The sequence below is a fragment of the Fonsecaea nubica genome, assembly GCF_001646965.1.
Source record: "Fonsecaea nubica strain CBS 269.64 chromosome Unknown Scaff53, whole genome shotgun sequence".
NCBI lineage: Eukaryota > Fungi > Ascomycota > Eurotiomycetes > Chaetothyriales > Herpotrichiellaceae > Fonsecaea > Fonsecaea nubica.
This window is the reverse complement of record NW_019173726.1, coordinates 111356-136195: the sequence shown is the minus strand read 5'-3', so window position 1 is coordinate 136195 and position 24840 is coordinate 111356. Positions and strand designations below refer to the sequence as shown.

The 24840-nt window shown below is 52.5% G+C and overlaps 12 protein-coding genes across 12 annotated transcripts; 8 read left to right on the top strand and 4 right to left on the bottom strand.

Moving 5' to 3' along the window:
* Positions 1–272: 272 nt before the first annotated feature.
* On the top strand, positions 273–1333 carry AYO20_07535 (hypothetical protein; the record flags this gene model as incomplete). Its single annotated transcript, XM_022645820.1, has 3 exons — positions 273–615; positions 671–827; positions 892–1333. 3 exons carry the CDS (start codon positions 273–275, stop codon positions 1331–1333), a joined length of 942 nt encoding a protein of 313 aa, XP_022498230.1.
* Positions 1334–2073: 740 nt separating this feature from the next.
* AYO20_07534 (hypothetical protein) lies at positions 2074–3442 on the bottom strand (the record flags this gene model as incomplete). The annotated part of the gene is made up of 4 exons (XM_022645819.1): positions 2074–2281; positions 2378–2455; positions 2591–3045; positions 3194–3442. 4 exons carry the CDS (start codon positions 3440–3442, stop codon positions 2074–2076), a joined length of 990 nt encoding a protein of 329 aa, XP_022498229.1.
* A 929-nt stretch (positions 3443–4371) lies between these two features.
* On the bottom strand, positions 4372–5577 carry AYO20_07533 (hypothetical protein; the record flags this gene model as incomplete). Its single annotated transcript, XM_022645818.1, has 1 exon — positions 4372–5577. The coding sequence occupies one exon, from the start codon at positions 5575–5577 to the stop codon at positions 4372–4374; it is 1206 nt and encodes a 401-aa protein (XP_022498228.1).
* Positions 5578–6718: 1141 nt separating this feature from the next.
* Positions 6719–7303, top strand: AYO20_07532 (hypothetical protein; the record flags this gene model as incomplete). Its single annotated transcript, XM_022645817.1, has 1 exon — positions 6719–7303. The coding sequence occupies one exon, from the start codon at positions 6719–6721 to the stop codon at positions 7301–7303; it is 585 nt and encodes a 194-aa protein (XP_022498227.1).
* Positions 7304–7368: 65 nt separating this feature from the next.
* Positions 7369–7887, top strand: AYO20_07531 (hypothetical protein; the record flags this gene model as incomplete). Its single annotated transcript, XM_022645816.1, has 1 exon — positions 7369–7887. The coding sequence occupies one exon, from the start codon at positions 7369–7371 to the stop codon at positions 7885–7887; it is 519 nt and encodes a 172-aa protein (XP_022498226.1).
* Positions 7888–8384: 497 nt separating this feature from the next.
* AYO20_07530 (hypothetical protein) lies at positions 8385–10437 on the top strand (the record flags this gene model as incomplete). Its single annotated transcript, XM_022645815.1, has 6 exons — positions 8385–8488; positions 8540–8574; positions 8629–8698; positions 8748–8915; positions 8966–10289; positions 10339–10437. 6 exons carry the CDS (start codon positions 8385–8387, stop codon positions 10435–10437), a joined length of 1800 nt encoding a protein of 599 aa, XP_022498225.1.
* Positions 10438–10766: 329 nt separating this feature from the next.
* On the top strand, positions 10767–12058 carry AYO20_07529 (hypothetical protein; the record flags this gene model as incomplete). Its single annotated transcript, XM_022645814.1, has 2 exons — positions 10767–10902; positions 10959–12058. 2 exons carry the CDS (start codon positions 10767–10769, stop codon positions 12056–12058), a joined length of 1236 nt encoding a protein of 411 aa, XP_022498224.1.
* Positions 12059–12376: 318 nt separating this feature from the next.
* Positions 12377–13771, top strand: AYO20_07528 (hypothetical protein; the record flags this gene model as incomplete). The annotated part of the gene is made up of 4 exons (XM_022645813.1): positions 12377–12434; positions 12500–12556; positions 12661–12758; positions 12860–13771. 4 exons carry the CDS (start codon positions 12377–12379, stop codon positions 13769–13771), a joined length of 1125 nt encoding a protein of 374 aa, XP_022498223.1.
* A 1411-nt stretch (positions 13772–15182) lies between these two features.
* On the top strand, positions 15183–17219 carry AYO20_07527 (hypothetical protein; the record flags this gene model as incomplete). Its single annotated transcript, XM_022645812.1, has 8 exons — positions 15183–15261; positions 15320–15665; positions 15715–15753; positions 15808–16143; positions 16206–16374; positions 16431–16598; positions 16692–16934; positions 17079–17219. The coding sequence occupies 8 exons, from the start codon at positions 15183–15185 to the stop codon at positions 17217–17219; spliced, it is 1521 nt and encodes a 506-aa protein (XP_022498222.1).
* A 790-nt stretch (positions 17220–18009) lies between these two features.
* AYO20_07526 (hypothetical protein) lies at positions 18010–19143 on the bottom strand (the record flags this gene model as incomplete). The annotated part of the gene is made up of 1 exon (XM_022645811.1): positions 18010–19143. One exon carries the CDS (start codon positions 19141–19143, stop codon positions 18010–18012), a length of 1134 nt encoding a protein of 377 aa, XP_022498221.1.
* A 991-nt stretch (positions 19144–20134) lies between these two features.
* On the bottom strand, positions 20135–20928 carry AYO20_07525 (hypothetical protein; the record flags this gene model as incomplete). The annotated part of the gene is made up of 3 exons (XM_022645810.1): positions 20135–20208; positions 20294–20524; positions 20583–20928. 3 exons carry the CDS (start codon positions 20926–20928, stop codon positions 20135–20137), a joined length of 651 nt encoding a protein of 216 aa, XP_022498220.1.
* Positions 20929–21987: 1059 nt separating this feature from the next.
* On the top strand, positions 21988–24558 carry AYO20_07524 (hypothetical protein; the record flags this gene model as incomplete). The annotated part of the gene is made up of 2 exons (XM_022645809.1): positions 21988–23670; positions 23725–24558. 2 exons carry the CDS (start codon positions 21988–21990, stop codon positions 24556–24558), a joined length of 2517 nt encoding a protein of 838 aa, XP_022498219.1.
* Positions 24559–24840: the final 282 nt, after the last annotated feature.

The window sequence follows — 24840 nt, the reverse complement described above, 5'->3', positions numbered from 1 at the left end:
GTTTCTGGGGGGTATACGCCATGGCGTGCCCTCGTCTGGTTCTCTGGCCATATAGTCAGTGCGGCCATCACTATGGCCGATCACACTGTACCGAGTACGAGCCAGGCAAAGAGTAAAGGAGGTTCCAGGCCCTACTTTGACCCCTTGGTCATATCGTGTCGACTGCTATATCTGACCTCCACAGAACCTCACGCATTTATATGAGAGGTGGACGACTTTATTACATTTCCCCCTAACGACAGCTTCTCGACATTCCTCTTCGAGCCTCCAGCATGCGGTGCCAGCTTCTCGGTTTCGCTGGCCTTGGACTCTCCACCCCAGCCTTGGCCGGTTGGATTGGGTCGAATGGGGTCTGCGAGGTGGGCATATATGCGCAATATGCTGAATTGGCAGGGTATGGCCCAGCTGAACAGTTCTGTGCCGGCCGTTTCCCCGAGCCAGCAGTGACCGTGACCGTAACGGCGTCGCTTGGCCATGGTCACGGCTGGTTCGACAAGCGTTCGTGGGGACGACCGAACCCGATCAACTCGCTGCTGGAGCAGCTCGAGCGGTTGCCATCACATGAGCAGGAGACTGCGTGTTCATGCATTGAGGTGCCCAAAACTATCACGGTAGGTAGAGACTATGGATTGATGCTTGTCTTGGGATGTATTCTAACCATTGCTTTTAGGTTACGGTTCAGCCCACGTGGAAGACCAAGACTCCAACGGCTACACCGACGACTGTCTCTACTACCACCGCCAGTACCATATCGACAACTACAACGGCTTCTCCTACCACCACAGCAACGCTGGCTACAAGCACTACATCTACCACAACTACAACTAGTACTACCACTACTACTACATTAACAACAACTACTACCACACCTTCTACCACTACTACAACGAGTACTACCTTGCCAACCACAACCACCACAATCACTACAACTACGACCACCACCACCACCACCACTACCACTACCACTACCACAGGATTCACAGCCTGCCCAACCGCCTCAGCCATCGTCCCCGGCCCCGGCTGCGGCGGCTGCCAGTGGACCGTCTACTGCGGCCAACAGCTGACGGCGCTCGACTCGAACCCGAACTGGGACATCCTCACACAGCCGGACTACGAGTCGTGCCTGCGCGAGTGCGACGACAACGGCTTCTGCACCGCCTTCACCTACAACGCCGCCACAAGCGAGTGCCGCCAGTTCCTGTACTCGAACGAGGTCGTCGCGTCGCCGGCGCCCGGGTGGGACAGCGGCGTCTTCATCGAGGAAACGTGCGGCAGCACCAGCTGTGAGGCGTACGAGTGTCCGAGCGATAATCCAGAGTGTCCGTTGACGTGATGAGAGAGTGAATACAGACCTACATGAGTGGTAATGAGGTTAAGTAGAGGTTGAGGCTGGGATCAGAGGGAGGGGGAATAACTTATTCATACATCCCGGTCCCTCTTCTTGAGTTATAATCTTACTCTTCTTGTCCTTGTTAGCGGGAGTTAAGTATGGAGATGGAAAAAAAAGGAGGGCCATATCTGTGGACAACACAGCGTTTTTCCTTTCCCTCTTCCTCCCCTACCTCCTGGATGTCACCTCTCGATTCATACTTCACTCTTTGAAGCGAAGCGAGGCGGTCGGAGAATTCTCTATGTGTTGTATTTACTTTATCATCTATTGTAATGAATGCCAAATGGCAAAAGGGCAAGTGAGAAGAGCGGAACAGGACATCGGTTTTGAGGAAGGATGGTACTAGTACTATACTGGGTAGGGTGGGATCTTTGGACAAGATTGGCGATCGCTAGCTCTTTTGTGATATCTTTTTGTTTTCTTCATCTCTTTTCCCTTGCCCTTTTCAGCCGGCTCAAGCGAGTGGGTGATGAAGGGATGATATAATGTTATGATAGATATCCCTGCTGGGCTGGAGTTGTCGTCCGTCACCAGCATTAGCTGTCAACCATCGACCATTCTTGACTCGTTTACTTACTCTCCCTCTCTGGGGACCCGGTGGGAGGCATGTCCTATCTCTCAAACCAGCATATTCGTCCCGTCTATCATCCCCCCCCTTTGTACACGTCCGTGTCCGCACCGAACTACGCCTTCAAAACAGCCCGATACCGGACCTTCCCACTCTGCAACCTCGTCACAGCCTCCGCCACGCCGGCCTCGTCCATGGCGAACTGCTCGATTAGTGGCTTGACGTCGTGGTGGGCGGCAAAGGCGAGCATTTCGGCGTGCGTGGCGCGCGAGGCGACCAGGTTGGTCACCAGGTTGTAGCAGTTGAAGAAGTACGGGAGGAATCTTGCTCAAAATGTAAGAATAAAAATGGAGATGGAGATGAGGATGAAGATTGAGGTTAAGGGGGCATAAAAGGGAGAGAGGGAGAGAAAAACTTACGGAAACTCCAGAGTCATGCCAATCGCCCCCAGGACAACGATCGGGGCTCCCCGAGCCACGACCTTTTCACTCATAAACCTATCCCTCCCACAGTCTCCTGGTCAGCCATATATAGCCGTAGCCATGTAGACGGGCACTCCAGTCTATCCAGTATGAAAGGAAATATCTTTCCTGACGGTAAAGGGTGATATCAGGAAAAGGAGAGGTACTCACGTAGACCAATCCGGAGCCTTGTGCGAAGTGATGAGCAACAAATCCACCGGCTCCTTCAACCCCTCCGCCTCGTGCCCGAGGACCACAAACTCTGATGCGCCGAACCCGCGCGCCTCGTCCTCCTTGTCGGGACTCGTGCTGAAGACGGTCGTCACGGCGCCCAGCTTCGCCGCGAACTGGATCGCCAGGTGTCCCAGGCCGCCGATCCCAAGAACCCCGACCCGCATGCCCGGTCGATAGTACGTCTTGAGCGCCGCGTAGACGGTCGCGCCGGCGCACTGGAGCGGCGCCGCGATCTCCGAGGGCATCGACTCGGGAATCGCGTAGACGTACCCCTCGGTGGCGACGTAGTAGGTGGCGAAGGTGCCGTTGTTGAAGCTGGCGAAGCCGAAGATGTCGCGCTGGTAGCACAGCGTTTCGTGGCCCGTGAGACAGTATTTGCATTGGCCGCAGCTCTGGACAGAGAGAGAGGAGGTTTGGGTTAGGTCGGAGCTCAAGTGAATGACGAAGAGTCTTCGAGGGCCCAGAGTAGGAAGAGAGGATCAAGGCAGGGGTTTCCTTGTGACAAGGGTATTGTGCAAGACTGGATGGAACGGGACATACACTTCTCAGATATCCTCCGCCCACTCGATCGCCGACCTTGTGAGCCGTCACCGCATCGCCCACCTTCTCGACAATCCCGACCCCTTCGTGACCCAGAGCGCAGCCCGGATCGATAAAGAATAAGTCGGTACCGCAGAGACCGCTGTGCGTGATCTTGACGAGCACCTCGTTAGGTTTGAGTTCGGGAATGTTCGCTGGTGTCTTTCTCACTTTCCCTTCAACTCCTCGCATGACGAAGGTCTGGGCCATGTTGATTGTTTGGTAGTGATGGCGTCTTGAGAGGATATAACTTGCTGGCTTTGCTGGAGTGTACACTATCTCTCCCTGCCTGCGCTGACTGGCCTGCCTTGGGGCCAGGCTCTTCTTTTATATACATACCACCACAAGCTCGGCTTCCTGCCTGATCAATCTCTCTCCCTCCAACATCTCGCTGCATGACTGACTGTATGGGCCTGAGCCATCTCCCTTCCCCTTCGGCCGCCCGGTAGGCTGACAAAGCGCAACGACCCCATCCTGCAGACAAAGACAAATTCTCGACAACGAGCATAACAACGTCCGTCGTCGTCCACAAAGCTAGCGCAGAGTTTGATGACATTCTCTATCAATATTCACCCCGAGGCACAAGAATCGACAGGGCCCAGTCAAAGTCAGAATAGAACTAGACCAGATGCAGTAGTGCCTAGACAATGCTAGAGCGGGTTTGTAAGACACTGTCAACAACCCAGCGCCCACCACGCGCGATGCAAACCTAGAGACTGGCTGAATCATCGGGGTTTTTTTGGTACAGGTTGATCTACCCCTCTAGCGGGAAGCGAGAAGCGGGAGGGTTGTTTGTACGTATGTACAAGACCATATGACGAGGAAACGAAGCTGAGCAACGACCAGATCAGGTATGGAATGATCTACTGTGGACTGATTAGTCGAGGGCAAAAAGAGATCAGTAAATAGAATGGCCTTGTGGAGTGGCGATTGCCGAGGGCGGTTGGATGGCCAAGATGTGGTGTTTAGTCATGATTTTAATGAAGCATGTTCGCACGATGGCATACTCGTATACTCGCACTGGTTCAAGGTGTGGCGAATCCCACTGCATTCGGTGCTAGTCAAGAGCCAAGCACATCGGAAGAAACCCTCGAGACCGGTGAGAACTTGGAGCTTTGTTTATGTGTGCGTGTGGCCATCTATTCCAGATCCAGGCTGTGGAATGCCCGTGCAACGGCGAGACTCACGACTGGATAGCTCATGATCCGATCATGAAGGCCGTGCTTCACAATCTGTTCTCGCACCACTCCAGCTTCGCCTCTCCACTCGACCTCCCATCCGCCAGCTCCAAGCTCAGCTTTCCGCCTGGCCTTTTCCGCCTCCAACTCCTCAAAACTCAGGCTCGTTCCGGGCGGTCTGATTGCGTTGACAGCATGCCAAAACACAACCTCCGAGTGAGTCCACGGGACGTCATAGTCGTCTTGTGCGTGGATGATGGTGATGTCGTAGCTCGTCTTCCGCTCTGAAAGCTTCGTCGTCTCTAACAGACGGATAAATTCAGCGAGTTTATCCTTTGATGGCCATTTGGTAGCGATGAGACTGTTCAGCCAGGCCAGAGCTCGCGGCCAACGTGCGACAGGCGCAAGAAGAGGGATAGTGCCGGCAATGCTATACGTCTGGGTCAAAAGTTCGACGTTTGCAAATGGCGCTACGAGCACGATTCCCGCAAAAAAGGTCGGAGGTGATTGAAAGGCTAGATAGTGCGTGAGAGATATGCTGACTGCCGTGCCTAGCGACTGTCCAAAGACGACGATTCGCTCAGGCGGAATGCCAGCAGTTTTCATCGCGAAATCTGTCAATGTAAGTGCGTCGGTTAGAAGACCAGCTTCTGACGGCCACCCAGTGCTCGAGCCGAACCCGCGGTAGTCAATGGCGAGGATGTGGACATTGGGCGCAGCAGCAGAGAGAGCACGATAGCTCTGAGGTCGCCAGCCTGATCCCAGTGTACCGGCTGCTCCATGTAGATATATGACCACCCTAGCAGTCGGATCATCTCTTAGTAGTTTAAACCCCAATTTCTCTTTAATATTGTGGCACAACCCTGTCGGCTCTTCTCTCAGCGGCTTTTCATTTTTTCGATATGTCTCGAGAGGCAGGACGTGCCACGCATGTAGTGTTTCGCCGTCTGGCGTTTGGAGGAGGAAGGGGGTGACCTGGTTCCGGAGAAAACCCCAATGCTCGGGTACGTTGACATCTTGGAACCAGGTCAGCGTCACACGGTGCAGGTAGATAACATGATCCTGAAGCGAAGGGATTGTGAGGAGACTCAGGAAGGCGAGGTAGATGCCGACGCTGGCTGTGACACCGATGAGGAGAGGTCGAAGGATCGCCGAGAAAAATGTCATCATCGCAGCTGCGCAACAACAACAACTCGGGAACTTGGGAGGGAAACTTCTTGGTGCTGAGCGACAACGGCCATAAACTTCTCGCACTACAACAGACAAAGAGAAATAATAAGATATGGAATGTTTAGTCTGCCATCACTCCCTGTAAGAGGTTTGTTTCGACAGCTGATAAGTACGCGCGAATCCCCCATCTCGTGTTTCGATTCGTCCTTGATCACTCCAGATACCACCAGCCAGGCGCTTAGCAAAAAGGCCCCAACACCGGCGCAACTACAGTGCCTGGACCTACAGAGTACATACGAGTATAGCATTCGGCTTGTGAAACATCAATCTCCACCATGGACCGGGGAGCGTCTCATGTCTAGGCTTTCCCTGCAGGTTGTGGGCTGGGACTCGAATTCCTGACGAAGAATGGCACGTCCCGAACCGTCGCTAATCGTCAGGGTGTTGACGATGTGCTTGACTCGACGTTGAAGATTCTGTGCAGAATCCACCACCCACGACTGATATCGCAGGTGGGCTGTCAGCATGAACTTGGTGCAGCATAATACTTTTATGGACTAACTTGAATGTATTCCTCAGGGGCCGGACTCCAATCCTGGTCGATGCTGCAGCTATGCACGTTCTAAAAACGAACGGTCTGTCTCAGCTTCGGTTCAGAGATAGCAGCAGCAGTCGACGCTGGACGGCGCTTGACCGAGTCTCCTCGTCTTTAAGATGGAACCGCAAGCACTAAGTCTCTTCCATTCTCTGCCCATCCACCACCCAACAGCTGTGAAGCAGCATCGAGCATTGGATACTGGTACTGAGTATCAGCATCGAGCGAATCTTCCACGACTCTCCACAGCCACTCATGCGCAGCATTGTTCCCACCGAGAGATACCATGGGACTCAAAGGGCGAGAAATTGGCAGACTCAACTTCTCTTAGGCCTATCACTATTTCCCATTATATGCCAGAGTCAAGAAACCAAATCGAACGCGACAGGACCAGGTACTTCTACTTGTGCTCCAGACGCCAATTTGCAAAGCATATTCTCGTCATCGACGAGAATCAGACACTGGGTGAACCAGCCTGACTATCGGGGCACCTTTGATATTCTCTGGACATCGATTGTGACGATATTTATCAGCACGTATAGCATGTTGTGTCTCAATGTGCCTGCTCCCAAGGACAGCTTCTTCACTCGTTTCCGCCGCCGCCTGTTATGGATGGCCCTTGGTATTCTGGGCCCTGAGTTCCCTCTCACATATGCTGCGGGTCAGTGGAGTCGAGCGAAACAATCCGTTGTGTCCTTCAAGGCGTACAATTACAAGGACTGGCACATGCGGCAGGCGTTCTTTGCCGATATGGGAGGCTTCGTGTTTCACGCTCGCGACGGTGAACCTTTCCCAATCAACGCAACTCAGCTTCACTGGCTTGTTGTCAATAAATTTGTCGAATATCCCGCCATTACCCGCAAAGAAATCTGGGACAAGTCTAAGCAGGACACATTTACCAAAGTTGTTACCGCATTTCAAATTTCCTATCTGATCATCCAATGCATCGCTCGTGCTATTCAAGGTCTGGCAATCACAACCTTGGAGCTCAACGCACTTGCGATTGTTGTCTGCTCGCTCATGACATCCTGTTTCTGGCTTCACAAACCAGCAGATGTCCAGACGCCCATCCACATCCGTTCGTCCCACTCCCTTGCTGAGATCCGCTCAACCGCGACTGGAGCTTGACGCCGCTGGATTTTATTGATGAAAATGGCCCTGGGTATTCCGTCAATGTGCAACCTTTCATGAAGATGCCAGTCATTCCTCCAGAGAGGCCGATCCAACGGATTCCCAACGACAGGTTTCCGACCAACCCATATGGTATACAAGAATACTTTCTGTGCTTTGCTACGTTGCTTTTCACTGCCATTCACGTGGCTGGCTGGAGCTTTGAATTTCCAAGCCGCATCGAGCGCCTGCTCTGGCATATCTGCTCGCTTCTCCTCTTCGGTATTACTGCTGCATTCTGGATCTTTGAGACCGCAGCGTCCTGGACACGCCTGGGCCGTTGGAGGACGATATATCTATTCGTCTTCAACCGAAAAGCGTTGGCAGAACACAAGATTCGTCTCGCTCGACGATCGGCCACAATGAAGAGAAAGTCCGAGCAATTGCCGGTGCCCTGGGAGTTTGCAACGATAACGCCATTGGCGATCATATATGGGGTGGCCCGATTCTATTTAATTGCAGAGGCGTTTGCAGAGTTGAGAAACGTGCCAGGGACAGCATACCTCAACGTACAATGGACGGATTTCATTCCACACATATAACGAAAAAGGGACAGCACAGGATAGTGTAGAAACAATCATTCCGTCACAGCCTTTGGTTTCGTTGATCATGGAGGATGGTAGTGCCCCTGGTAGAGTAATATAGTAAGGTATGAAGTGTTGTTTGCAGCAAGTGGCTAGCATCGCACTGGAGTTCGCTTTTTAGGCAGGTCTTCTACGCACCGTGGCGGCGATAATGCTCTTTCGCTTAGTTGTACTGGACCATTCAACGTCTCACGTCGTTGAATGGGGGTTCTGTGTTGGATGAATCTAATTTACATTGTCGACGGAGTGCTGTCTGGAGTGGTGGAGTGTAAGGCTCTGTCATTTGATATGTCTCAAACCCACGTCATTTGACATTTGATTTTGAAGCCACGCTACTCGCATTGGCGATTTACCCGTACATCTCCAATTGTGACCCGTTCCCCCTACCCCATATCCCCACCGATGTTCAGAAGCACGAGCATTTCTGTTGTCGTTATGCAAGAGCGCCTTCATGAATGGCGGACCAAGCCTCGAACTCCTTGAGGATTGACACGTCGAACGAACCTCCGACTCCTCCCATCTTGGCCCTCTTCTTGGTCAACTTTGACCATCGCAAAGGGTATGGCTATGCGCCCTTTCAAGTCTTTGGCGCATGCTAACAATCCTGCAGATACACTCTAGGATGGCATAAATCTGTTGACGACGGTAAACCTCCCCGTTCAATTCATTTCTAGCGCGCACACTGACCAGCCACTACAGTCCCCGTCGAGAATGTTGTCGAGTTCAAGTCCCTACCGTCCGGTCTGCACAACGTCGAACAGGATCTGGTGTGAGTGATATACTCAAGAGCTGGTCAAAGTTACTGAATGGTTGGGAAGATACTTTATCCACGATGATTATGCTGGACTTAGCGCCTTCATCAACAAGGCAGATGAGCAGGCAGACCGTGCTGCCCGGATGTTGGCGGTTGGTGCACTGGTACCATTAGAACACGGTCGCATGGGCCGGATCTGGCGTCATGCACAGTCTCTGGTGGAACTATCGAGGTAGGATCTCGCGGTACAACGCTCCCGGCTGCATCTGTTGACAAGGGCAGTGCACAAATCGACAACCCAGGCAGTGTTACTGCTCTCGAAGAGTATTGGGAGAAATACAAGCTGCGGCCTGAAGAGGCAGCGCCACAAACGCCTCTTGAGTCTGGAGAAGAGGACCCAACCCGCCGGCCCAATGGGTACCAGAAGTCAAGGACAATGTCCGCGGCGACAACCTTTATCCAGCCGCATCATGCCTTGACGCCTCACCATCCTGCGTTGACACTGGTGGATTCCATCAAGCTCTTTGGACCCCTGATATTTCCACTTTATCGAGCAGCCCTACTTCGCAGACGCATCTTGATCGTCACGGATGCCCCTGTTGAGTTCTGTTGTAATCTTGGTGAGCATGAAACTGTCACGCCAACTTGTCATACACTGACTGTGGAAGTATATAACCTGTCCATTCTTTCGTCTGTCTCAAAATCGCTGCTGCCTCACGACGTCGATCTCCCAGCTGCTCGCTTGCGTGCACTGTTCACTGTTGGTGTTATGGACATCCCCCAGCTCGAGCAGGCTCGAGCCGCCGGAAGCAACCACGGTTTCATCGCTTGCACGACGGATGATGTGCTCACCTCAAAACCCGACCTCTATGATATCCTTGTACTCATGCCTAAGGCTGGCTTACAGGCTGCCTCAGGAAAAGTGTTTCCGCGAATTATTGTTTCAAGCCCAGAATTGACCAAGGCTTTCCCCAAAGTTTCCATCAAAGCTACTCAACGAGACTTTCGTCGGTTTGCGAACCTCATGCGTGGCCTCCGGAGGATAGAACCAAGTGAGACGGCTGTTACTGATGATGAAGCCTCATCTGTTTCTTCACTTTCATCCTCGAACTCCACCAACAAGTTAGTGGTGGAACCTCCATCTTGGTCTCGAATGGCATACACCTCTTTCGTTTGGTGGGCTTCTGCTGGAGACCGCCGTGAAGGGTTCGCCGAGGGAGAAGAACATGAGATCGAACGAGACTCGACGCTGCTGTATGGTGAAGACGAGGAGGAGCAGAGCCGTGAAGTTGCGGTGGTTGCATACTTCCACCGCCTGACCGCGACCATCTTTCAAACTGTCACAGCTGCCATTTCAAGGGCAGACGGCAGTACGGAGGCTGAGGGCAGGTACCACGACAATGATGATGATGATGACACCGATTCAAACTTCAATGATCAGATGGGCCAGCAGGACAGCCAGCCTTTGTTGGCTGAACAGGCCGCGGAGGCCAATATCGAGATCAATCACGAAGACATGCTGGACATGGGGTTGGACAGCTGGAGCGCGTCGGACAAACGATTTGTGGAAGCATTATCAATGCTCTGGTGGGAAAGACAAGCAACGGTGCGACCAGTGCCCATTGACTGTTGTGGACTTCGCCTACTCTGAACAGACGCACAGCACTATAGACTCGCCCAATGCTGCCAGGCTGTCCTTCAGCCTCGTCACACTTGCCGAAGTCTCGGTCGTCACCATGACGTCGATCAGTTGACCTGATACTCAGTGCAACACGCCATATCTCATGAGCTGAAAGCTGCGGCTGAGAATACACCAATCACGAATTTGCTCATTCTCGACTCCATCTTCTCGATCTCGTGTCGACCAATTGTACCATATGGATTTGCCATGGTCATCACACCGCGGATACAGTTTCCGCTGTGATTTCGTCACCCATGCACAAAAACCCACTAGATGACAAGCTTTGGCAGATCCGGAGACAGCTACATAGCTTGCTGCAGGCAGTTTCGACCACGTTCACCTGGCCTCTTGGCTCGCTACTTTTGACGGTCAATCTCTTCACCAGGCAACAACTCTATCGAAATGAAGTTGAACGTCACAAATGTCCTCTTCTATGCGCTTTTGGGTGCTGTTACGGCTCAAATCCCTGATCGCGATCCAGTGAGCGTGGGTCCGCCACTCGAGTTGATGCACCTCTATTTTGACGAATGGCCGACAGGTACGCGACCTGCCACTTTTCGTCCGAGGTTAACTTCAACTGACATCTGCCTCTAGGGGTAGCTGTCTCTGCCTCTGGACGCATGTTTTCCTGCTATTCTTTAGGGCTTGACTACACCAATACGAGATACCAGGTCGCTGAGCTTGGCTCGAACAACACCGAGATCCCTTTTCCCAGCGCACAGGTCAATTCTCCCCCAGGAGGAGCAGTCAACTATTCAACAAATCCGCCCACTACAAAAGGTCTTTCGGACTATCTGATGTCTGTCCAAAGTGTGGTTGTCGACCCTAAAGATCGTTTGTGGATATTGGACACTGGCCGAGCCCTCCTCAGCAACGGCACACTGACCACCTCTAACTTTGGCGGTCCTAAACTGGTGGGCGTCGACTTGACCAAAAACAGCGTTTTCCAGATCATTCTTTTCCCGCCGACGGTGGCCTATCCCGACTCCTACCCGAACGACGTTCGATTTGACTTGCGTTCTTCTCTTACGACCTCGGGCCAAGGTATCGCCTACATTACGGATTCTTCTAGCGAAGGGCGGAATGGAATCATCGTGGTGGATCTAGGGACTGGCGAATCATGGCGTCATCTGGAAAACATTCCGCAGGTCCGTCCTGAGTTAGGCTTCTACGTCAACGTTTGGGGCGACTCTGTATATGTGAACGCAGGTAGCGGGACGTCTATTTCCAGGGTTGCGTTTGGTGCAGACGGAATCACTCTTTCCAACGACGGGGATGTCTTGTATTTTTCAGTGGTTGCGGGGCGTCATTTGTATGGTGTGCCTACTTCTCGGCTACGAGACAGGAGTGCATCGTCTGAACTTTTTGCCACAGCATCGGTAATGGACCTCGGCCAAAAGGGTGTGAGTGATGGGCTGGAGAGTGATTCAAACGGTATAGTCTACGCTGGAAGTGTTGAAACTGATTCTATCGTCACTTCCAACCATCAAAATGGGACAGTACAGACATATGTGAAAGATCCGCGGATCGGCTGGACGGACACCTTTTCTGTGGCCGGGAACTATTTGTACTTTACGGAGAATCAGCTTTGGAGAGGGGCATCGTACCAAGGTGGCATCGACATGCGGGTCAAACCTTATGCTTTGTACCGAGTGCCTCTGTTGAACAATGCGACCAAGATACAACTTGTATAGGAGCACGAGGCTGAACAAGGCTGAGCCAGCCTCGTCAAAATCAAATGACGAGTTCTGACCGAACCGAGGCTCAAGCACCAACAAATACCCATTCATCCGACTTTTGACTTCAGCTCTTCCTGCTACAATTCGCGGACGCGTACCTCGTACATGTACGCAAAGAGGTGTTTACTCATGTCAGGTACCAGCACGCCCTTTGATGATTAACCGCAATCCTCGCAGAATAGAAGAGTTGAGTTTGAACTTTCTCATCCTTTTGCCATCTTTCTGGTCACCACCAATTTCCTAGTTGACTAAAACTGCCTGAGAGCTACAATCATGGGGACCGGAGACGGCTCAGCACCCACGGCCCCTGTGGTCCTCTTTGGATATGACTGTGAGATATAGCCCGTGCCTACTCAAAGAATCAAGAAGTGTTAAGCTAACGCCGAGTCAATCTAGCGTCGCCGTTCACCACAAAGGTGAAGCTGGCCCTCAAGTTGAAACAGATACCATACAGTATGTTGAACATACCAGAGCCGCAACCCACAAAGAACGCTTACCTGCCGAGATTGTTCTGTGATCTTTATCCTGGACTGACACTGTGGTGTTTACTTGGACAGCTTTCGTCGTTGTGCCCTCGATGATGCCTCGGCCAATCTTGAAGGATAATTTCAATGTGACGTACAGAAAAATCCCGGTTCTGGCCATTGGGCGCGAGGTAAGCAAGTTTGCCTCTTGGCTCAGTCCGGCCTCTTCGGCACTATACTCCTGGGTTGCCACAAGTCCGCGTTGAACTGAATGTAAGCCTTGATGTGGTAGGTCTACATCGACACCTCCTTGATCCTCGAAGTTCTTGAGAGTCAGTTCCCTCCCGCACACGGCTACGGATCCCTCTACCCATCTTCTGCAGCCTCGTTTCGCCCTCTGCTCCGCGGCTTTGCCTCATATTGGACCGACCGCCCCTTTTTCCGCGTAACCACGGGGCTTATCCCAGCGAGTGTATGGCGCACGCACTTTGGAGCCGACCGCTCGAATCTGATCGGCCACAAACTCGACGCGGAGAAGCTGGCGAGGAAAGTTCCTGAAAACCTCAGCGGGTTGGATCTGCAGTTGAGCTTGTTGGAGCCGCTGCTCTCGAGCGAGCAGACCAGGTCGTGGCTCTTCGGAACCGACCTGCCAAGTGTCGCGGACCTGGCACTGTGGTACCAGCTCGACTGGGGCGAGAAGATCAGTCGTGGAGAAGGGATCGATAACCTGACAGGTGGAGGGACGAGTGATGGGGACGGGGAGGGGATGGGCGCCGTGTTCAACAGAGACCGGTATCCCGGGTTATTTTCTTGGTTCCAGCGCTTCAAAGCATACGTTGACGGGCTGCCGAGTGTGGAAACAAAGCTCGAGAAGGAGAACACACAGGGTGTGGAACAAGTGCTGCAGCAATTGAAACAGACGCCGCTGTTGGATCAAGTCCCGCTGCTGGCGACCCCAGCTCCTCCGCATCGCGACCTTGATACACGCAATGGTCTTACAGTCGGTGCGGAAGTGACGATTGCTCCTGACGATACTGGAAGGGATAGTCCGACCATCGGGACAATAGTGACCCTCACGCCGGAAGAAGTGGTCATCACGCCTCAAAAGACGAGCGAGGGTACTGGTCCAGCTGTGGGGGAGGTGAGAATCCACTTTCCCCGTGTTGGATTTGTGATCAGGCCTCACGGGCAGTCGAAGCTGTGAGTGAACAGGGTTTGTCGGTTTATATACAGCCTCATCGGGAATGGCGCGCCAAGCCACTGTATATGAGAGCTACCTAGTAATTTTCCTCTCATCTCACCTCCCATCATTCGTCAACGAAATTCCTTACGCGACTTCAGGAATTGTTGTTCTGCTCGACATTTCCTTAATACTCGTGGTGATGCTCCCCAGAAATACCACCCCAGAGAAAACATCCCAAGTTCCCCATAGACCTAGAACGAGAGAAACTGTGAGCAAACCCCGCAACAACCCCCCAGCGTTACGGGGCATCTTAATAGTGTTCGACTTCTCCACGGGATTGATGATTCGCCACCGAGAAAAAACTCTGAGTGATACATTGGGGCAGTGAAGAAGCCGGGGAACATCCCACGGGGAAAAAGCTCAATGTGAATGTTTTACACGCAATGAACCACCAACGAGTCGAGATGTTACGCTTGTTCCGGGAGCAGATGAAACACCTGTCGGTCCAGAAAATTATGAGACTCGTTTCTATGACTCGGTCCATGTCATCAAATCCTGACTTATGAGGTATACAACGGGACTTGAAAAGCTACAGGTGTGGAGAACACACCGCCGCCTTCACACCAGGGGGCCAATCATTTGGCTGTCAAACAAATGCGCTTCCCCCGGACTAGACCAGGTAAGAGTGCAAGGGCGCCAAGGGCGCTACCGGGCTTTCCAGAGGGTATCTAGTGCAAGAAATGCAGTTACAGATCCTGGTACTTGAGGAGCATCCCGGGGTCTCGGAACATGGACTCTTTTGGGTGTTTTCTGCTGATACTGTGCAAGTTGCGCCAGCAGGTTCACAGAGAACTAACGAGAATTATCAAAACTGACATGCCCGCAAGAACTTTGTGCAATTTCTGCTGCTCTGGCCCGTCCCCTTGAACACGAAGAGTTATGCGGTTACCAGACGCCACACCGCAGCATAATCTTGGGCTATTCTAGAGCTCTCCCGCTACTCCAGATCCCACATTCGGCCGACTTCCACCAGATCCGCACTGCTGGTCCTAGAATTACAGGCGGAGAAGCCCACAAACTCCCCACGTGTGACTGGACAATGCTTCCGAGGATGTCCTGATCGAGGCAAGACTGAGATACTCTGTGGGGACTCCACAAACTCTGGCTTTTGCCCGCCTCAAGCCCAGGTCTTGTTTGCTAACCTTTCCTGATCCCTGGTCAACCCTTCGTAGTCAGGAAAATCCTACTCAGGATTGATTGTCGCATGGCAGACAATGGCGATCGGCACTGAGCCCGATGATTACCCTGGCTCGTATTTTCTATATACATAAATCACGCCCCATCCTTGGGCTTCTCCAGAGCTCAACTACCGTACACTCTCTTCCCTTGTCCAATCTGATTGAGAAGTCGGCCCTTGAATGCTGTTGCAAACATGGCCAGCATGAATCGATACAATTGGCTTTGCGTGCTGTACGTGACCTTCGGGGCCGTATTTTATGGCTATGATTCTGGTAAGTTTCTGCATATCTCAACGCTGCAGACACGGCGGCAAATTGACACCTGACACAGCCTGCACGACATCGGTGCTTGGTTATACCTCCTTCCTCGAATATTTCAACTTGAACTCTACCACCATTGGCGCCATGGGATCGGCATACTACGCTGGCGCCGTTGTCGGCATGGCTTCGAATTGGTATCTACCCAACAAATACGGCCGCATTCGGACCATCCAGATCGGCTGTTTGGCCTCTATACTCGCTGCGGCCATGCAGACAGGTGCCCACAGCTATGGCACCTTCGTGGCTGGACGAGTCATCGGCGGAATGGCCTCGGGCTTGATCTTCGTCGTCTGCCCTGCCTACAGTTCCGAAATTGCACCTCCCATGATGCGAGGCCGGATTGGCGGGCTTTATGCGTGAGGAATCTGTCGATCTTGCTAGGTTATTGAGCTGACAATTTCGCAGAGTCAGTGTCAACGGAGCTTATTGTTTTACCGAATGGGTGTAAGTCTATCTCTTTTGCCACCTGGGAAGAATGAATGCTGAGTTTCCCATCAGTGGCCTAGGATTCTACTTTATCAAAGGCGACGTCTCCTGGCGCCTCCTGCTGGGCTGCCAGCTGATCCCCGGCACCCTCATGTTTGCCTGCTCCTTCTTGATGCCCGAGTCTCCCCGTTTCCTCGTCTACGTGGGCCGCCACGACGAGGCCTTGACGGTTCTCAAGAAGATGCACGGCACCACGCACGACGACACCTTTTACATGCGCGAGTTCCACCAGATCAAGGCCCAGATCGAGCTTGACAGGGAAGAGCGACTGGGACTCAAGGCGATCTGGCAAAAGCCCTCGTACCGCAAGCGATTCTTGTTGGTGTTTTGGTACGCCATTGCATGCATGTAAGTTTATGACCGCGATCCGGATGGAGACATAGGAGTACTGATACGTTGTCCCGCTACAGGCTTTCCGGTGTCATCGTCATCCAAAACTACCAGGTTATTCTTTACACGAATGTTGGATTCAGCAACGTCATGTCGCTCATCCTGACCGGTGTATGGGGCACCGTTGGCACCCTCTCTGCCATATACGCCGCTTTCTGCTTTGACTGGATGGGACGACGACCAACCATGGTCAGTTTTCCTTGCCTGGGTAATTGAAACTTGTCAGCCACTAAACCAAAGGACAGATCACATCGTACATTCTCATCATCGCCGGCACCCTCACGACTTGTATCACCTGGGCCGTCTACGAAAACGGCGGAAGCACCAACCGCGGTCTCGCCAAGGGCATCATTGTGGCCATGTTTTTCGTCGGGCTTGGATACGCTGGACCTGCCAACGCCTTTTTGGCAACTGTTCGTACCCCCAAGCCCTGTTATTTTTTGATTCCACCCCAAATGCGTTAGTTTTTAAGGACCTGAACTGACATGTCCGGGATGAACTTACAGTATCCCGCCGAAATCATGCCCACCTCTGTGCGCCCCGTCGGCGTGGCCGTCAGCTACATGACGCAGCACGTCCTGATCATCATCCTGGTGCAATTCACCCCGGAGGCCATCGAGACCATCTCGTGGAAGTTTTTCCTCATCTTTGTGTGTTCGAGCTTCATCTTCTCCATTGTCTTTGTCCTGTTCTACCCGGAGACGAGACACAAGACACTGGAAGAGATTGAGGCCATTTTCGGCGACAAGGTAGGAACTGGATCTCCTCATGCGCTACTATACTATACCTCTCTTTCCCCTCGATTGTGTCACTTGAGTTTCTTTTGCCAAAGGTCGGATCCAGTTGAATGTACAGACAACCCATGCTAACGCACTTTTTCTCCAAAAATCTAGGTCGCCGAAACGCTCGACGAAGCTGGCGAACACCTCAAGATCGAACACGTCGTCGACGAAAAGGCCCAGGCGCGGGGAAACGTCGGGGCCGTCGCCGTCCACGAAGAGGGTATTGGCAAGGTCAACAACGACACTGTCTAGACCTGTCTAGCCTGCTCGACTGGTACAAAGGACAAGCACAAGTACAAGCAGCGTGAGAGATTGTTGAGGTGCGATGGGCTCGAAGCAAGTTGGTGGTGATATTGGCAGAGCTATGAGCATGATCTCTGTGTGTGTGCTCCTCACCTCTTGTCTTCTCTATCGTCACCGCCCATCACCAAAGGTAACACATGTCACGCACGTACAGAAAGAAGTGGTAGTAGTCGTGCCACCTGGGCGTAGATCCAGGTCTAGGTCTGGGTCTAGGTCTAGATCCAACAAATACATAGTCGCGACTACGTTTTTCCACGAGTATCCCGCCCCGTCCGACCCAGCGAATTTCGCGAGATGCGAGATTACAAGTCCAGAAAAGATTGCATAATGCATAACTGTTCATTTCACAGCCTACAATATTGGTTTCGCCCTGTGTATACCGCCCAGGCGAAAAGGGCGTGTACGGTACGGCACGGATACGAATACGGAAGTATAAATCTAGACGTTATTCAAATGGAAAAAAGGTGACAAGAGGTGGCATAATAGATGAGATGGGGCTCTTTTTTGTTCAATACCAACTCACTCACTAAAGAGTCAAGTATTTTACAGTAGTTTACAGTACCTTTGATTTTCATCCTGTCGAGACTCTTGCTGTCATACATACATCCACACGCACATCTACAGTAGACACTACATCCTCTCCGTCTCTCTCTGTGCATGTGTGTGTTTCTCTTCCTCTAACGTCCGCTGTGTTTCCGTCCCCAATTCCAATTGAATCACATCTCACCAAGTAAAGTACTTACCACTCAAACCCACGCTCACCCTCCTCGAGGGCCTCGATCAACTGCCTCTCCCGCCTCGCCCCGGCCGTCGCCAACTTGCGATAATCAAAAGTATCCTTCATAACGACGGCGGCGGCATTGTCATCACCATCACCCCGAAAACACCCAATGCCAACGCCACCGCCGCCAACATCATCGACAACAGGCCTCCCGTCCCTCTCGTCCCGCCGAAGCCGCATCCCGGTCCAGATGCTCCCGGCTCCGCCGATCCCCAAGACCCGATTCTCCAATTGAACCTCCCGCTCGAGTCTCTCGGCTTGCTCGCGCTCCGCTTTACGCTCCCGCTCTCTCTCAAGCGCGGCAGCCCGCTGCAAAGCCTCCGTGGCTGATCGGTCCCGCGCCTGGCGCCAGTTGTACAGGGCAAAGAACAGCATGGCGGGGCCGCCGTCGTGGACGTGGGCGGGTTGTCTGCGGTTGCGGGGGCGGCGTTGGCGGAATGGGTTGCTGGGCGTGACGACCAGGCGCGGGTGCCAGGGGGTTATTTGAGGGGTGTTTTCGTCATCAATATCTTCTTCTTCTTCTTCTTCGTCATTGTCGTCGTCTGATACGTCACTGAGGTCAGAAACGACTTGGTTCGCGTCGGTGTAGGGGTTATCACTGTCGTCGTCGTCAGCATCATCATGATCGTCATTGCCATCGTCATCGTCAGGGTCGACAGCCCTTCCGAAAAACATCGGGGGATGAGAGTTCAGAGCACCGCCAGCTGGGACGTTAGTAGTGCCACTCGCACCGGCACCAGCACCAACACGAAGTAACCGGTCCTCCTCGGCAAAGTACACTTGGTACGAGAACCACTCGTACTCGGAATCACCGTCACCGTCACCGTCACTAGCACTGGTACTGGCAGTAGCGTCCTCACCTTCAAGGTCTTGCTGTTCTCGCAAGTAACGAACGAGTTGTTCCTCAAGAGAAGCAGTCGCAGGCGGTATCACGTCCTCTCTGACATTATTGCCTGACTCACCTGCTGGGAGAGAGGTGTCGCCTGGATCCTGCCCGTGCACAAAGTCAGCAAGGTCATCGGCTGACGCGAACCGGCGCAGGGACGGGAGTGTTCTGTCATCTGGTGGAGTGTTCTGGGTTGGGTCAGCCATTTCTTCCTTTCCTTTTGGGGCAGGACAGGATGAGAGAGCAGATGGAAGGGGGAGTGAAGTTGTTTCTCTCTTCTCACACGACTTGGATAATGACCGCGAGTGGGTGTTTTTCTTTCCTGTCTTCAGTGTTGCGTGAGACTCGTTCTCTCTCTGAATGGTGGTATTTCTGAGAGACGGTAAACCAAGGACAAAGCGAGAGGGAAGAAGGAGAGAGTAAGTAATGGCTCCCTCTCGCTCTGAGATATCACAAGCCAGGGCAGCCCGCAAAGGCATCTTCATAAGGCAGCGGCCTTTGGCAAGGGGTTGACATAGCCTTGCCTCCAAAGGGGCGATCGAGAAAGTTAGTTTCCAGTTTCTTTGTCTTTCCGAGAGACAGTGACATGAACAAAGGACCAGAGTGCATTTCTTGGTAATGCGTCACAAAGAGGAGACTTGTCAAAGGCAGTGTTGGTGCAATCAGTGCCTTGTTCTACTGCCTGGGCAGATAAAACAAGGCTCAGAACTGGTGATTGAAGACGAAGCTTTTGACAGCTGGAATTGAGTCGTCTTGAGAATTGCATGCAGACTTGTAATGCACTCCTCCCACACCGTCGCATGAGATGGTGTAACAATGGGACGCTCCTGTCCCCCGCCCTCGGGTGAAACACACAAAGGTCTCGGGACAAAGTAGAAAATGGAAAAACATCCATAAAGGGACATGCGCCAATGTTGGAGAGAGGATCTCTCGCTAGACTCGAGGTTGTTCAAGTGACAAGCTCATTCGGTCTGGAGTGCCCGACAAACAGCAAAAGGCAGTGGTTACCGCATTGTCTGGGCACGGCGATCAATTAGTTGTCCACATAATGCCACGAGGACTCCATCGCTCAGCAGGGCTACCATGATGCTGGATAAGAGCATAAACATAACCATTGTAACGCTGTCTTCACTTCGTGAACGCTGTCTAAGCCGCCGAGAACCTCATAGAATGGAGCATCAAGGATCTCGACGCACCCTAGTAATTGTTGTCGTCGTATCGGGCATCATCACGGCCTTGGTCGTAGGCGTTGTCCATGTTGTCACCAAATCCTGCCTTATCGTTAGCAACGCATGGCTGTACTGAGGATTGAAACTCGGCAGTATCCCAGAGACATAGATCCGACGATCAACTTACTCTCGACATCCCCGACCTTTCGACCGGCCCAGCCGGCAACATCTTCGGGCACATCCTCAACATCCTGCACCGCATTGTCCCACTTGCGGTCAATATCTTGAGGGATATCCTCGACTTCTTGAACCTTTTCCCCAGTCCAGCGGGCGGCATTCTCTGGAAAGTCCTCGACATCTTGCACCCCATCACGCACGTCATTCTCGACATCATACTTGGCGTCGTCCCACTTCTCCTCTGTGATACGTCAGACGGCGGTATACCGAGTGGGCAAGAGTCCGATTTTGACACTTACCAACTTTCTCTCCTTCGTGCATCAAGAGGGCACCACCGAGAAGTCCTGCAGCTGCGCCCAACGCCACATTTCGACCAGTGTGAGATTTCTTCTCCGGCTCCTGCTCCTGTCCTCCATAACCAGACCCGTAGCCGCGCTCGTCGTAACCGCCTCCTCCATAGGATTGCTGCGGGTGTTGGAAGGTCCGCTCTCCGGTCTCGCGGTTGACGAAGAACCAGCGGCCGTCACGGTCGTCCCATTCGGCAACCCATGGATGAGGCACTTGAGGTGGACCCCCGTAAGAGGAAGGTTGGTTGTACGAGTCTCGGCCGTAGGAGCCGTCGGTTCGATCGTTGTAGTAGGACATTGCTCAGTGGAGTGCGTTGGGTTGGAATAGTGATCGGTAGAGGTTTGTAGTTAGTTAGCTACGTTATCAAGGCAAAAAGCAGGTCAGGAAGAGGGGAAGAGGGAGGAGAGCAAGGTGTCGTGGGTGATGAGAGGAAAAGAAGGTGAAAGTCAAGAGTGAGACGAAAACAAGAGATGACTGTGCTGTCAGTGCTAATGAAGGGGGGACATGACACGATCGTGTGGCGTGGGCACAGAAAAAGACGCTGACAGGCGCATTGACATCCTCAAACCGTGGCAGAGAGCCAACAATGGAGGGGCCAGGCACAGGAGGGGTACAAGGACGAATCTCGGGGACGAGCCACTGCGCGCACCTGACAATCTTCTTTCCTTTATGCCTCTTGAGTCCTGTGTACCTACGGAATACGGACCAGACAATACCCATCACTTGTAGGTTTTTCCATCTGCAGAACCATCATCAACATACCTAGTAGAGTTGTAGATGTAATCCTGACGGATCAATCGTCGGCTCGCTCCGAATCTTCCAGGTACCCCGCCACGCCCGCCAGTCTTTGCTGTCTTACCGAAGCCAAGCCACAACCAAGCTTTGCCCAGAGAAAGCTTAGCTTGCTAACACTAATTGTTAGCCGCTTTGGCTGCGTGTTCGTGATCGACCCTGCCAGATCTCAGCGATGATCGTGGGAATGAATGCTGCGGCTTGCGCAATTGATAGCCTTGCAGTGCCCTCCATAACGCACTCCTCGGCCAAGATATGATATTATCCACCAATTCCACCGAAATTTCCTTGTTAGCTTGTAACCTCCCTATCAGTTATCTCAGTCAGTCCTTACATCAATCGCCCCACCTCGCAAATTGTACGACGCCGAACTCCTCTTGAACCCTCTGATCCGGATCCGAAACTTATACGTTTCGGCGAATGGAAGCAGAGCAAGGCCGAACGACTAAGTATTCTGCAAGTCACCCTGCACAAGATGGCGACTTTCCAAAGAGGTTACGCAACGAGAGCAATGACGACACTAGCGAAGATGATGGTTATTCGGGTAAAAAGTTGTCGGCATCCATGGCTCAAACCATTCGAGAACTAGAGCAACTGGTTGAAGAAGCCGTGAAACTCGCCGAAAATGCCGGGTCTGTTCAAGACGACAGTCTCGTACCCGAACAACACAACGGAAATCTGCCCAGCCCACCGAACCGGCCGTCGCTAGGTCTCGCAAAGAAGATCAGCAAATATCTGGAAGAAGTCTCCTCAAGAACATGCAACATCGTATCCTCACCAAAAGGCGGGCATTCCCTGAAGTCGCGAACATCTGTTGCGGAAATGCGTGTGAGCAATTACGAGAGAAAAACGGGAGATTCTGCTCCTCGCCGCCGAAAGACGCGTAGTACCGATGACCCACAAATTCCCCTCCCGGAACCTGTCGCTGAGTCTTTGGAGGAGAGAAAGAAGAAACTGTCGAGGGACAGAAGATCAAGAGCATCGGCTGCAGAGCCCAAGAACGGACCAGCTCGATTCCTATCCCCTCCGCAAATTGGCCCTCGTACCACATCTTCCCGAGGTATCGCAGAAAGCAGATCTTCGGCCTCGAGGCCAGCGCCAACCTTGACGCTGAACACCGGGCAGCAGGTTGTCCAGTTCGATGAAGACCAGGAACCATTGTTAGGTGCCCCTCGACCGGGTCACGAAAGGCATTTCAGTGAGATGTTTGGCATTCCATCCCGGCACGTGAGCATCAATATGGAACGTCCATCGCCATATCCATCCTACATCATTGACCTCAATGGTGTACAGCATATCGACCTGCCAGAGCGAGCAGAACATTTGGATGTTCGCACCACTTGTCACCATGCACCTGTGGCTCGAAATTGGCCACCGTCTCGAAAGCGTTTCGCTGCGGTGGTGAGCTGCATCAATGTCGCCTGTCTAGGTTTACTTCTCGGCATATATGCAGGAGAAGTCCCGGCAATTCAGTATGTCGTTGTCGATTTCAATCGTCATGTCATTCTTGGGAACCTCTTCCTCTATCTTGGACTTGCCGTTCCGTCCTTGGTATTCTGGCCCCTTCCCTTGTTGCACGGACGGAAACCTTACACCCTTGCAGCACTCACCTTGACATTATGTCTGCAGATACCTCAGGGGCTCATGATCACTTCATTCAGATCCCCCGATTTGAAGAGATATCGCATTATTCTCCTCCTTTCTCGTGGGTTGTCAGGTTTTGTTCTTGGTTTCGCTGACATCAACAACCTCGCCACATTGTTGGATATCTTCGGCGCATCGCTAAAGAGCAGTGACTCACATGAGCTACCTGATCCATACGATGTACGCCGGCACGGAGGTGGCATGGGAGTCTGGCTAGCTATCTGGTCATGGTGCACTGTTGGCTCGATCAGTATTGGATTTCTAATTGGAGCACTCATCATTAGCGACACTTCCGTGGATTGGGGGTTTTGGATCTCGTCGTTGCTGCTATTGGCAGTCATCCTGCTCAATCTCATTGCGCCAGAAGTACGGCGATCGGCATTCCGGCGAACAATCGCAGAAGTCATTGGCGAGGGCAGAAGCTTCAGCAGGGTCGCTCGTGGCGAGATCAAACTTCATCTCACCGGGAACGGGCCCTACTGGTGGGGTGAAGAAGTCATGGCAGCTCTGCGGCTGAGTTGGCGGATGGCTAAGCAGCCAGGCTTGCTAGTACTATCCATTTATGCTGCTTGGGTGTACGCACAATTCACTCTGGTTCTGATGGTGAGTTCTTGACCGTGGTTTGCCGGGCTTGACGGGCTTGACTAATGTCAACAGTTGCTCGGAGCCTTAGCTTCCACTGAATATCGCTATCGTCCAGACAAAGTTGGATTATGCGTTCTCTCCCTAGCATTTGGATCAGGTTTGGCAATACCTTTCCAGAAAGCATCTTGGCTGAGTCGTGCTCGGTACCACCGTCCCAGGACAGACAGCATGACCTTCCAGAGGGCCATGATCTGGCGGTCGCATACCGTTCGGCGCATATTCTTCACGGTTTTTCTCCCACTTGTTGCAATCGGATACGCCTTGTCGTCAAGAAAGCCCCCCTTTCCAGTCGCCGTGCCATGCGTATTCGCCGCTTTTGTTGGATGTGGCTCAAACTTGGCGATTGCAGAATGTTATGCTCAAATAATGTTGACCTTCGACACATCAGACTTGCAACCAGGCATGACTGGGCGCCCTGTGCGGAGATCAGTCAAAGGACGAAGAGGAGAACAGCGCACAAATTTCTCCTGCTATCCACGAGTTAGTGCGGGCATAGCCGTCACCCAGTTTCTGAAATTCGTGTTCGGCGCGGTGGCCACGGGCATTGGGGGCCGAGTGGAGCGAAGGTATGGTGGTATGCAGGCAGCCGGCATCGTTGCAGGTGTACTTATGATCTTAACTCTTCTTCTCACTGTGGTACTCTTTAGACGGAGAAATGTCCAGATGATCCCAGGTATTCAGGATCGGAGGATGGAAAAGGCGGAGGAAGAATGGGAACCTGTGATTTTGGGTAACCCGAGTGGATTGACCCGCAAGATCAACGTCCTGGAGGCAGGTGAGTACACTCGATGGTCGGAAATTCGACGGCAAAATCGCTTGACTTCTGGACACGGGGTCACGTCGTGAGGTATGCTGTAGCGATAGTTGTTGATTGGGATTTGTGAAATATGCCAACCTAGTATCACTGCTTCTTTCGATCTCTATCCCTTGACCGCATTGGAATGACAGAAATAAGACCTCCTGTAAGACATCGTCTTCGTCATCACGCAGGGACACTCATGCTGCATAGAACAGAGCCCTCGCAGCGCACTCTGGCAACAGACTTTTTGTCGATGTCAAAGTTGGTGACGAGTTAGTTTTGAGACAAATATCGAGGCCGCGTAACGGCCATCTTTAGGAACAAGTTAA